Below are 13965 nucleotides of genomic sequence, written 5' to 3'. Positions count from 1 at the left end.
TGTGACGCGTCAGTCGCCAGAACCAAGTGCTGACCCAGACGGAATGTGGCAAGACAAGGCGCCGACTGCAAATGAGCCTTCAGGCAGACAAAAGCCTGCTCACACTCGTCGGACCAACAGAAAGGAACGTTTTTGCATAATAGCTGATGCAGAGGATGAGCTACCGCCACCGCGGATGGAATGAACTTGTGATGATAAGCAATCTTGCCTAGAAACGCCTGAAGTTCTTTGACAGCAGACGGCCGGGGTAGAGCGGTAATGGCCACAACGTACTGACGTAGAGGACGTATACCCTCACGGGACAAGTGGAAACCAAGATACACAATGGAGGGTTGGAAGAACTGTGACTTGTCCAGATTACACTTCAACCCAGCCGAATGCAGAACCCGAAACAGTGAATGAAATTGCGAAGGTGCTCCTCAGTGGAGGCCCCCGTGACAACAATGTCATCCAGATAGTTGATGCAGCCGGGAACGGAAGCCGTGAGCTGTTCCAAAAACCGCTGAAAAATGGCTGGCACGCTAGCGACGCCAAATGGTAACTGCTGGTACTGATACAACCCACAAGGATTGTTGATGATGAGAAATTCCTTGGAAGACGCATCCAACGGCAACTGATGGTACACCTCCGATAAGTCAAGTTTGGAAAAGAACTGGCCCCCAGCGAGCTTTGTAAATAACTCCTCAGGATGGGGAAGAGAATAAGTGTCAATAAGGCTCTGAGCGTTGACAGTGGCTTTAAAATCACCACACAATCACAGACTCCCGTTTGGTTTAGAAACCACCACGATTGGCGATGCCCATTCGCTGGAGGTAACAGGAAGGAGAATCCCTGAAGCTGTTAACCTGTCTATCTCAGCCTTGACAGGTGCACGCAATGCCACTGGAATAGGGCGTGCCCGGAAAAACTTAGGGCGAGCTGTAGGTTTAAGAGTAATGCGGGCTTCAAAATCCTTGGCATGACCCAGACCAGCAGAGAACACGGACGAGAATTCAGAATACAATCCATCCAGCTGTTGATACGGAATATCCTCAGATATGAGGTGCACATCATCATCAATGGAGAACCCGAAAAACTGGAAAGCATCATACCCGAACAGGTTTTCAGTGCCCGCATGATCCACCACATAAAACGTGAGGGGCCTAACAACAGACTTGTAGGCAGTGGAAGCATCAAACTGGCCAACGATAGGAATTTTCTGCTTATTATAAGTCCTCAGATTCTGCGTAACAGGAGACAAGGGAGGGGAGCCCAACTCCAAATACGTACGAGAATTAATGAGAGTTACTGCAGAGCCAGTGTCCACTTGCATGTGAATGTCTTTATCCAGAACACGAACGGTGACAAACAACTTATTTGTTTTAGAAAGCACACAGTTAACATCCATGTCCGATGCCTCGTCCTCGTCAACAGGAACTTTAGGGGACTGACATACAAAAGCAATGTGGCCTTTTTTTCTACATGAATTACACGTGGCCCAACGTTTTGGACACGCGGCCCTGTCATGCTGTACGAAACAACGTGGACAAGAAGGAAGTGTGGAACGAACCTGCTTCTGTGGTTGCTGTTTTCGCTGCGAGCGTGGCGGCCCAACACGACATTGTTGACGCGAGTGAACTGCCGCCACATCATCGTTTCCCTGGGAAACAGGCAAATTGTCCGTGTCAAAAGTTGTCTGTATAGCGCCTACATCACACCACGCATCTATTTGCGCACCAGCAGCGTGAGACACTTCAAAAGATTGAGCGATGCTTAGAACTTCCGACAACGATGGGTTTGGCAGTTGTAAGGCACGTTGCCAAACTTCTTTATCAGGAGCAAGCCGTAGAATAGCATCCCTAACCATTGAATCAGCATAAGACTCATGATGAGTGTCCATGACAAACTGACATTTCCGACTCAGACCATGTAGTTCTGCCGCCCAAGCCCGGTAAGATTGATGGGGCTGTTTACGACACCGGTAGAACGCCACGCGGGCGGCAATGACGTGGGTGTTTTTACGGTAATAGGCAGACAATAAGTCACACATTTCTTGGAAGGACAGAGAGGCAGGTTCCCGCAGAGAGGCTAACTGAGATAGCAGCTGATAGATCCGTGAGGAAATCCAAGATAGAAATAACGACTTACACATAGGAGCATCGACAATGCCGAAAGCCAAGAAGTGTTGCCACAAACGCTTCTCATAATCCTCCCAGTCTTCAGCGGCCTCGTCGTAAGGAGGGAATGGAGGCGGAGAAGAGGAAGACAGACGATGAGTAAGCGACGTCAACAACGCCTGAATAGCAGCCATCAGCTGTGTTTGTTGTTCAATGAGCGCTTGCATAAGCTGTTCCATGTCTGCCCCGACACGAACACACAATTCCACAACGCAGGAAAAAAAAATATCCGACCTCGTTGCCAAAAAGTGTTATAACCTTTAATCACTAATAAATTGCATGGATATACAAACGTAGAAACAATAGCGGGTTACATGCTACCAACTCCGAATCTGTCATTAGACTACCGTGCCGTGACATGCGGCTGGCGCCGTTCATAGCTAGGTGGCGCTCCCGCACTCAGCCAAGTTGCAGAGCGCCTCTATCGCCGTTTTCGCGTACTGACGTAGCGGCACTGTTAAATGTCGTGGCACTGTCACAACACAATATGACGCTATTAGGTTATTAGGTTCACAATAAACTTGCTGTTCAGTTGTTCTGAAAGGCTTCATATGCTGATGGTGATGAACAAATGGAAACTTCAGATAGCTCAGCTAAAGTTAGACAAGTGTTGGCCATTGTTTTCTAAAATGTCACAAAGTCTTGAAATAAGATCCATGAGGTTATATAAAAGCACAAAATTTGTTAAATACAAAGTGAAGATATTGGAAGCATTGCATTTAAAATCAGCAGCACACAATGACATAAATTAAAAAGTGATTTAAAACTGGAGACTGGTAAACATTAAAACTAACACCATCCAAACAAGCCTTGAAGGCCCAATCATATTGACCAGCTGCTGTTCCATCCTCAGCCCATAGGCGTCACCAGATGCAGATATGGAGGGGCAAGTGGTAAGCACACTGCCCTCCCAGTCATTGTCAGTTTATGTGACAAGTGCTGCTACTTCTCAATCAAGTAGCTTCTCCACTGCCCTAACAAGGGCTGAGTGCATCCTGCTTGTAAACAGCACTTGGCAGACCTGTACAGTGACCCATCCTAGTGCTAGCCAAGCCTGACAGTGATCTGAGAGGAACTGGTGTTACCACTGTGGCAAGGCTGTTGGATGGTAAATATGATAAACTTACTAAATTCAGTGTAACAATTGTAATGCAAACTATGCCAGTCAGAGTGATAAGTCGTTCCAAGTTGAGATACAAGGAATGCAGGGATGCTTTCCAGCTTAATAATTTTGAAAAGCTAGACATAGCCATGTACATCCATGAAACTGGCAGCCTTTTGTTGAGAACTGAAGAAGATCTCACAATTTTGCACATACAGGACAAGGCTAGAAAACTGCATCTACTGGAACAGTTTGACTCTATGTTACATAACAGGAAAAATGCAAATACATTAAATCAACAGATTACAGGCAACGCAAACACCTTTTTTTTAAAAAAAAAAATGTGCTTCTATTATAATACCTATCTGTGGTTAGCTACTTTAATTATGATAATACTGCTGACATTCAGTGCATGACAAGATTCAAACTCTTTGAGCATCTCTGTAAGGATGTGTATTACCTTTGATCATTAGCAAAATGGTTGGTATTGATACTTACGTGTTTATATTTAGATGTGGTTTTCCTAGAGGTGTACATGCCACATGCATGAATAGCTGTTGCTATGACACTGCCTGTATTTATCCAATGCATACATTTATTTACTTCAATTTATTTTATTGACTGTATTAATGATGTTGAAGCACATTTTGGGAAGAGATGGTAGCAAGGGAGGTGACATGTTTTGTTTTATTTTTATATTTACAACTTTTATAAATTCTTGGAGAATAATTCTGATGATGAACGCTTGTTTCTTGCAGCAGTTTGAGTGCTTATACACTGTAAAAGATGGTGGAACCTATATTTTAACTATAACATGTAGGTTGTTATATTACCATTGCCTGGCACGATGAAGCATGAAATCCTTTCTGATGACATGAAAAGAAGGCTTTTAACTTTCTTTGAGAATTTCCAAATCAGACAGAATTAAAATGCACTGAACTGAATATTATGAATCAAAACAACAAAACATTTAGCAGAAGCTGTTTTTCATAACTAGATTAACGAATTCAAATATTACACAAATGTTTTTATGTTTTTCATACAAAATGCTGGTTTGCAGATGTTTGACAGAACCACTTTCAAGCTTATTTCTTAAACCTTTATCCAGTTGGTCCAAGAACCAAAAGAAATTGTTTTTAGTAGAATGGCACTTGCTCTTTCTAATGATATGAAAGTAAAGAAAAATAAGAGGTAATAATATTTCATAATATGACATCAAAATATGAAAAACTGAGGCAATAGTTTTAAATGCTATGTTTACAAATTAAATACTTCAGTAGTACTCACAAATAGCTGCTGTAGCTTTGCAGAACTTTTAACAAGTAAAGACTCCATGGAACAGCTAATGGGAAAGTCGTCAAAAAAACTTTGATTCCATATAGCATACATCATTAAAGCAATGAATGATGTAACCTTGAAATTTTAATTTAAACATTGTGCTAAGGACAAAAAGTTGTGTATCTAATGCAGATATCTCAAATTGGTCACTGCTAGTTTCAGTACTAAGCTTTCTTAAATTTGGCTAAAACTGTTGCAGAGTTTGTGCAATATTTTGCACGCTTTTACTGAAAGTCTCAAAATATCTTGAACTTTTTGCATCTAGAACACAAATTTTGTGTGACTTAGTTTTATTCTATGAGTAACATATGTGCAAAATTTCATTCAAGTTGAAGATAGTGCAGTATGGTGGCTATTAGTCCACTCTGTGTGGCATGTCAGTTACATATGTGCCCTGAGTGGAGTACTTGTAAATTTGAGTTTTCTATAAGACAGAATCATTAACAACAATACTATGAAAAGGATAGATTGCTGCTCACCATATAGATGAGAAGCTGAATCATGAACAGACATAACAAAGAGACTGATAAACATTTCTGCTTTTGTTCAAAAGGCCTTCTTCTGAAGTAGAAAGTACAACTCTTATACACATGACCACTATCTATGGCTGTTGACAAGCTGGCCTCACCCACCAGAGACAGTGGTCATGTGTGTGTGAGTTGTGTTTCTGGGTGTTTACTACTTTAGAAGAAGTCCTTTTTACCAAAAGCAATCATTTTGTTGTACCTGTGTATGACTTAATGTCTCCTCCATAAGGTGAGTAGCAATCTATACTTTTCATAATACTGTCTTTATTCTATCTTGCATTTTCCGTTGTTAGACAGAATTATTAGTTTTGTAGGGATTTAAATGTAGAGTTCTGCAATAAATCTGAAAGAACAAGGTAAAAAGAGATGCTATTTGTACCTGCTGATATATTTTCATGCAACTCTTATCTTATCTTAGTTTGTTGCTTGAGATCATATTAACCTAAAACAGATGAAGTTAAACAATCACATGCCAGTTGTGTGGTAACTATATTGTCAGATCTCAGAGTACAGTTAGTCACATTATAGTCAAATTATACAAATGAATGGCTTGTACAATTAAGAAACAGCTAAGGAAAACAGTGGGGCTGATAAATGATAAAAATACACAAGACTTTACAGAAACCATGAAAATGTTGCCTGAAGAGATGCACACAATTAGTCCATTTTTGCTATTAAATTTAGCATACTGCTGCAAATTGTTACTCATCATATAATCAAATTCAGTATTAAGAAATCATGAAGGAAGCATTCATCATTGTAGTTATCAACATTATGAATGTGTCTTCAGAACAGAGAAAAAATTGCCATAGGGAATAATGACATGGAAGTATTTGAATGTTATAATATTAGGAAAACAATTTAAGAAATTCAGGAGTACGCATAACTTACCTTAAACTGACAACTTAGATAATAAAATAATTATTTAATATTATTGAAAGGAGTAGAGGGAAAGCATTTTATCAATTAGAAATCAGCAAAGATGCAGAGAGTTTAAAGTTTTTTTGTGCATATTGAAGAAATCTTGTCACTTTAGACAAAAAGTAACTATTAAGATCTGTGACCATATTGTCACTAAATGCTAAAACACTTGTTCTGATCACTAAAATAATTTTATTTATCATCATATGAAGCATTTCAGGAGAACTCCATCATCAAATCTGTGGCATAAAATATAAGATACAAGAAAAGATATTAAACAGAGCAAATTGCACCAACATAGTAACAACAGAGACGTAACACTGAAATCAATACATAATACCTTGTCACTTACATATCCATAATATTAGCAGTGCCCAACTGAAATATGCTCTTCAGTACTATACATAAAAAAATCAACATTAGCAATAGTATATAATTTTACATATGCTGATACATTGGCGACAGATGTTTATAGTGTTGCAGAACTTTTTAACAAACATTTTATAACTGTTACTCAAAAGATGGGATTGTCAGGTTCTGTAGATGCTGCTATGGAATACCTCAGACCAAACATTTAAAGTAACTCCCATTGTATGAATATGACTCTTTCTACCCCAGCAGAAGTATTGTTCATCATTAAATCTTTAAAATAAAAAACATCTAGTGGGTATGATGAAATATCAACGAATTTAATTGAAGAATGTGATTCTGAGTTAAGTAACATATTAAGCTATCTGTATAACCAGTCGTTTATCAGTGGAATATTTCCTGACTGGCTGAAATATGCTGAAGTTAAGCCACTGTTTAAGAAGGGAGATAAAGAAATAGCATCAAATTTCTGGCCAATTTCACTTTGGCCAGCATTCTCAAAAAAATTTAGAAAAGGAAATTTACAATCAGCTTTATAACCATCTTATCACAAATAACATACTGTCACAGTCACAGTTTGGATTTCTAAAAGGTTCTGATATTGAGAAGGCTATCTACACTTACAGTGAAAATGTACTTAATTACGCCGGCTGAAGTGGCCGAGCAGCTCTAGGTGCTACAGTCTGGAACCGAGTGACCTCTACGGTCGCAGGTTCGAATCCTGCCTCAGGCATGGATGTGTGTGATGTCCTTAGGTTAGTTGGGTTTAAGTAGTTCTAAGTTCTAGGGGACTGATGACCTCAGATGTTAAGTCCTATAGAGCTCAGAGCCATTTTTTTTTTTTTTTTTTTTTTTTTTTGTACTTAATTCATTAGATAAAAAATTGCAGGCAACTGGTACATTTTGTGATCTGTCAAAGGCATTTGACTGTGTAAATCACAATGTCCTTTTATGTAAATTAGAATATTATGGTGTAACAGGAAATGCTGCAAAATGGTTCAAACTTTATATCTCTGGCAGGAAACAAAGGGTGTTATGAGGAAAGAGACATGTATTAAGCTATCAGTCGTCATCCAACTGGGAACTAATTACATGTGGGGTCCCACAAGGTTCCATCTTAGGGATCTTACTTTTTCTTGTGTATATCAATGATCTTTCATCGGTAACATTACCAGATGCTAAGTTTGTTTTGTTTGCCGATGATACAAACATTGCAATAAATAGCAAATCAAGTGTAGTCTTAGAAAGATCGGCTAATAAAATATATGTGGACATTAATCACTGGTTCCTAGCCAATTCTTTATTACTAAACTTCGAAAAAACACACTACATGTAGTTCAGAACTTGTAAGGGGTGTCCCACGAGTATATGCCTAACATACGATGACAAGCAGATAGAAGAAGTGGACAGTGCTAAATTCTTGGGATTGCAGCTTAATAATAAATTCAACTGGAGAGGCACACCACAGAACTGCTGAAGCATCTTAATAAATCTCTATTTGCAATGTGAATTGTGTCAGATATAGGGGACATAAAAATGAAAAAGCTGGCATACTATGCTTACTTTCATTCCATGATGTCATATAGGATTATTCTTTGGGGTAATTCATCAAGCCAAGCTAAAGTTTTCTGGGCACAAAAGCATACAATAAGAGTTTGTTGTGTACATAGTTCCATGTAGTCAGTGCATGCACAACTTTCCCAGTAGAGCGCGACCCGCTAAGCACAACAGCGTAGGTGCAGCGCTCATCCATCTCCGCACTACGAGATGGTGCTGCCATAGAGATGGACCAAATTCTGCTTCCGCTGATCCACGTATTAATATGTAAAGCAGCCAATGAGATTGCTGTTAACATAGAACCTTTTCTCCTCACAGATCACACTCGCGCAGTGATACATGAACGTGTGGGGTATTATAATGAGTGTACAGACCTCCGATTAGTCAGTCGGCATCAGACTGTACCAGTCTGCATTAGTCTGTACCAGTCTGTATGAGTTCTACATTTGTCTTTACCAGTCTATAGTCAAGTTTCAGTTTGCACCTAATAAGATTACCCTATTCCTGTACATAGCCATGAAGATAAATGTATAGCCACTTTTGCCAAGTATCAGAGATATATGTGAGAATAAGATTAATGTACCAATTCTAAAGGAACTTCAGATTGTCAATTGTAAATAGCATCCAGAACCAAGTTAAGTAATTTTTATGCTTGTTATTATTTTAATAAATGTGTGTGAAAATTAATCAAGTTCTGTTTAAAGTTAGTCACCGTCAATCTGCTACTCTAAGCGTGCAAGTGGCATTTCTATCGTCTGACCTAACGGCAGAAGATAAATACGCCACGATAAGACCACGAGACATATTGCTGACACTCGCCTACTTCATTAGAGTGACAAGTCCAATAATCTGATGGTGTGTGTACTGAAGGTCTTACAGTATGCACACCACAGAGTTATATGTGGTGTAAACTCAAGAACATCCTGCAGAAGCCTGTTTAGGAAACTAGGGATACTAACAACTGCTTCCCAATATATTTATTCCTTAATGAAATTTGTCATTAAAAATATATCACTTTTTCAAACCAACAGCTCAGTTCACGGAATGAAAACTAGAAATAAGTATAATCTTCACAAGGATTTAAAGTCACTTACTCTTGTACAAAAAGGAGTGCAATATTCAGAAACACACATTTTCAATAACTTTCCAGCAGCCATAAAAAGCTTAACAAACAATGAAATTCAGTTTTGTGTGTCTATATATATAGACACACACAAGTACAATCTAACATTTGCAACATTTCAGTGCAGTAATGTGTTCATTGTAAATAAGTATTGTAGTAGTTCTATTATATGTTTTTTACCTTGTAAATAAAAAAACATTTTTTTTTTAATTTTAAATTCAGTGCATTAATGCAATCTTAGTAAATGACTGTTTGTAAAATGATTGTTTCATATAGTGTTCATTAAAAAAAATGGCAGTCATTCCATTTGGGACCTGTGGAAGATACATTAGCTTATTTGTTTTCCTGACATGTTCTACATCCTGGAGGATCTCCTCACTATGGATCAGTTGGAATGAAAGTAAATATAATCTAAACTATATTGATAATGATTCTGCATAGCATTATGGAATAGCTGAATGTAGTTTCATAACTACAGCAGTTTCCTCTGATAAATAAAACTGAAATTTAAATTTTGCCAAAATCCTTACTTTTGATGCACACTGTTTCCATAAAGTCATTTGAGCAAACACTTTTTAAACAGGGATTTTCTGTTGTAACCATCCAGTCAGTCAGTTTAAAGATATGTGGATATTACAGATGAGAACATCAATATGTTTGAAGAATATCAGACATAGCTACAATACATACCTCTTTGTTTCCTGTTGATAGCTTGTACCAATTGCCAGCTCACTGTAATAGCTTTCCAAATCACTTTTATCTAAAGTGTACAGAAGATACAAGAGTTGAGGCACATTGTCTTGGTGCAATTTATCTAATGGTAAGCTTCCTGGAGTTGTCTCTAGACTCTCTGCTAAGTTCTTCATTAAACTGTCAATCTAAATAATAAATTAATTTTGTCAATATATGTATTATTCAGTAAATGAGTTTTGTTTCTTGTTCATATTACTTTTGTACATGTAAAATTTTAAGAATAGTAGGTGCATGTAATTAACATTAGGACGCCGAAGCCTTTTTTTCTAACTTGGATGCATAAGGGGAGGGGGGGGGGGTTTCGGCGAGCCCATAGGTATTAAATAAGTTTACTGATGAAAAATTACAACTTTCAAAATGGTTTATGTATTTTAACTAAGGCATCGGTTTATAAATGTTGTTAATTGTTATAAATATTGGATTGAGTGAATAAAAAATTGACATATTACAATACAAAATACAAATGTATACAACAGATTACCCTGAGTCCTCAACTTCAAGGCAAGAGACACACTTCACAATTTTTTCTGAATGTGTGTTACACAACGTTTATGACACTGTCCACAATACTGTTTTGGTTTACTTAGATTGTTTTACTTCTGCTTCTTTGTTTTAGCTTTCCTTACACAAACATGGCACCGACCTTTCCCTGCACGAGGCTGACGTGCTTCTGTTGTCACTTCTTTGATTTTCTTTTGTAGAATAGTCTCCATTGATTGAACAATTTGGTTAGATAACCCTCTTGCATTGGCACTTCTTTCTTCTACCTGCAATTTCACTAGTTCCATCCCAGCTTGCAGAAGATAAAGTTTCCGTTTGTTGTGTTTCTTTTCATTCCATCTTGGATGTTGTTGGATGAATATGGTGGTTGCATTGATAGCGCAAATGTTGATGAGAGAGTAAAATACAGATAGATGCCATCTCTTTGTTCCCCTCTTGTAGGTGTACATATGCGCCATTTGATCAATGGTATCAATTCCAACTTTAGTGAAATTGTAATATGTATTTATCTCGGTTTTATTCTTCTCTCCTCCAACAGTGCCTTTATCTTGGTGCATTGTTGACAACATCAGTAAGTTCTTACTCAGTTTCGTTTTTGCTGAGTAGAACACCAAATTTACTGGGGGCCTACGTGTTGGGGACTGCACTAACTCACTGCAAGTTTACAAGATAAATAACAGCGGACTGACATCAACAAACACTTCCTCTGAAAGTAAACAGATTGTTGTGAATATCAAGAATACCAACCAACAAGAAACTAACTTCCATTGTTGTGGAGATGAGAAATATGAAATCCTACTAAGGGAAATTTTCTATAGTATGGAAGCCTAAGGGGGGAGGGGGGCTTGTTGGACCCTTAATAGGTTTATTTATTTTTTCTTTGAAAGCAGGAATTTTCTATAAAATATATTGACACTAACATTTCATAAAATAGCCAACAAACAATAACTCAAAGGGAAATTGTAGTATGAAAGTTACTTGGGCAAAAGCAAGGGACATAAAATAATTGTGGGTTCAACGAACCCCTCCCTTAGGCATCCTAGGTTTAGAGTAGATTCATTAATGCACAAATTGAAATAAATTTAAGTGTCTTCAACAAACCTGCTAAATACTTTTTATTGAAATTTACATATATATCAAATCTAGCCACAGGTACTGAATTTACCTTTTTCAGGACATATTCTTTCTTGAGCTTGTTACGATCTTGAGTTAAATCAGAAAATGATATTTCAAATTTTAATCCAACATTTTTCAGTGTCCCTTCTTGCTTCCAGTCTTTCGGTTTCTCTGTTGTAGTTTTTATTTGAATAGACTGACTGAAAATTATATTAAACACCATTAAGAGCTACAAAACTGTACATGATTAAATAAGGCACAAGAAGTATTTTATATTTAAGACAAGAACCCAGTCATTTACAATCATCAGAAAACCAAAAGTAGAATTTTTTAGATTAATAATGTCTGAGAAAAACTCTGTTAAAGAGCTTTGTACTAAGTAGCTGACAAAAAAGCATAGGATTTTGGGAGCGACAAGTCAATAGTCGACAGGAGACAGAAACATTCTCTTTGCGAGCAAGGTTCTTTGGAGGAAACAACCAGTGTTCGTTTTCCCGCATTAATGTATGTATGTATTGTGTTGGTGTGGTACAATAAAAGTTATCATTTGCAGTATAAAATCCATGCAAGCGTTTTTCTTTATATAATGAAATTACTCCTACATAAGTGGTGACCCCGTAACTAAGTTGTGTGACAGTAGACAAGTTTCTTTAGATATTGTCCGCGACATCTCGTATCGACATGTCGTCTGCACAGAACCTCTTCCGCAACATCGACGGTGTCATCCAGAATATCAAGAAGGAGCTCGACATGATGCAGCAAACCCCTCAGTTCACAGTGCCACGAATTACTTCACCTCATATCGACTTTGTCCATGACGTTACATTTCCAACCGTGCCGCGTGTGCTGGCGGTACCCATGCCACCGCCACAGGACATTCCATCGTACAATCAGCCCGCAGGACACGCCGATATCAGACGAAATGTGCTCGTGTTTTCATCACCTGAGTCGGTGCCACTCCCACGAGTTTCACACTTTCCATTTGACAGTTATCGTGGCCCACCTGTGTCGCGGTTACAAATTCGGCCCCCACCTTTCATTCCCGAACTTCTGGAAATTGGTTTGGTATTATGGAGAACATTTTCATGCAGCAACAAATATTCGATGATTTTGAACAGTTCACGCCAGTGATATGCAACCTGGACCAACGTGCGTCATCATTGGTATCGGATATAATTGTGCAACCCCCACCACAACAAGCCTATGCCACCCTGAAGGCAGTGTTAATTTCCTGTTGCACAAAACCTGTGGACCAGCAGATGACACAGCTCCTGTACCACAAGAAACGTGGTGACAGGTCACCTTCAGACTTTTACCTACATTTTCATGCTGTGGTGGACACTTCCGTGTTCTCAGACACATTACTTGTGAACATCTGACAAGAACAGTTACCTCCACAGGCGTGCTTAACCTTAATTGCTTACGAGGGCCAGCCATTAAGTGAGTTGCTGCAAGTGGCCGATAAAGCACAGTCCCTGCTTGACTCGCGTGCCACAGTGGCCACCGCTCTGCAACCACCTTGCCCAATGACACCAGCCAAGCACGGCCGGAGCCGATTGACGCAGCGCCTTTGTTGCCAGCCGATGAGCCCGCCGCGTCTCACAAACAATGGAACCAGTTATCGCTGGTTCCACCAGCGTTTCGGCGCACAAGCTACAAAGTGTAAGGTGCCATGCTCGCACCCAAAAGCATCCCATGGCCTGCTTTAGGCGCAGCCGACCGTGACAACAACCAACTGCGCCTAAACTCACAGATGCATGGGAGGAGAACATCCCTATGTTATGCAGATCGACTTCTCCACAGCTGTAAGGTACACAGCTTCACAAAGACTTTTCATTCCTGATCGCTCTACAGGATGGATCTTTTTGGTTGACACCAGCTCAGATGTCAGCACTCAGCCTGTAAATTTCTTCCCTTCAGACAAACGTGCTGAAGAGACCACTATGAAAGCAGTCAACAATTCAGTCATCCACACATATGTACAGAAAACACTGGCAGTGGACCTTCGTTATGGCCGATAATGACCAACGTATACTAGGTGTTGATTTCCTGGCAAAACATGCATTGTCCGTGGATTTACACAAGTCGCAACTCGTCCATTCTGCCAATGGATGGGTTATCCTGGGAGTACAAGGGCGTCCGACCTCTCATGCATATCCAAGGGTAGATAAACTCAGCGCACCCACGTGGGATGACACCATAGCGATGAAGGAATCTGACCTGCAGATGGCTCAAGTGACATGAAAACAGTTGACAGCACAACAACAGGCTCCTGTTGTTTCAACCACAAAGGCGACACCCAAGCCACAACATGGAACAAGAAAGAACAGGGCAAAGCATCAGACAGTGCACCACATCCATACATCTCCAGGCCCACCAGTCTCCTCGAGCATTAGCAGGCTTGCACCTGATTGCTTGCGGGAAACCGAGACCATTTTCTACGAGATGCTACAGGAAGGAACTATACAGCCATCCAACAGCCCGTGGTCCTCTCGCCCATAA

At 39.3% G+C, this 13965-nt stretch overlaps 2 protein-coding genes across 3 annotated transcripts in view; both read right to left on the bottom strand.

The window, feature by feature from the left end:
- Window positions 1-13965, bottom strand: part of LOC126248044 (uncharacterized) — a 557758-nt gene that overhangs the window by 165810 nt on the left and 377983 nt on the right. The window lies entirely within an intron of this gene.
- LOC126248043 (uncharacterized) overlaps window positions 1-13965 on the bottom strand; it is a 706800-nt gene that overhangs the window by 532048 nt on the left and 160787 nt on the right. For both annotated transcript variants that reach the window (XM_049948671.1, XM_049948672.1), the window contains exons 5-6: window positions 11513-11663; window positions 9784-9971 (exon numbers count right to left, since the gene is read on the bottom strand). In XM_049948671.1, coding sequence (XP_049804628.1) covers window positions 9784-9971; window positions 11513-11663 — 339 coding nt within the window. The remainder of the gene's footprint in view (window positions 1-9783; window positions 9972-11512; window positions 11664-13965) is intronic.

This window comes from Schistocerca nitens, chromosome 3, assembly GCF_023898315.1.
Source record: "Schistocerca nitens isolate TAMUIC-IGC-003100 chromosome 3, iqSchNite1.1, whole genome shotgun sequence".
In the NCBI taxonomy this organism is placed as follows: domain Eukaryota; kingdom Metazoa; phylum Arthropoda; class Insecta; order Orthoptera; family Acrididae; genus Schistocerca; species Schistocerca nitens.
Note: the sequence above shows the minus strand (reverse complement) of the source record. Positions and strands in the feature narration are given on the sequence as shown.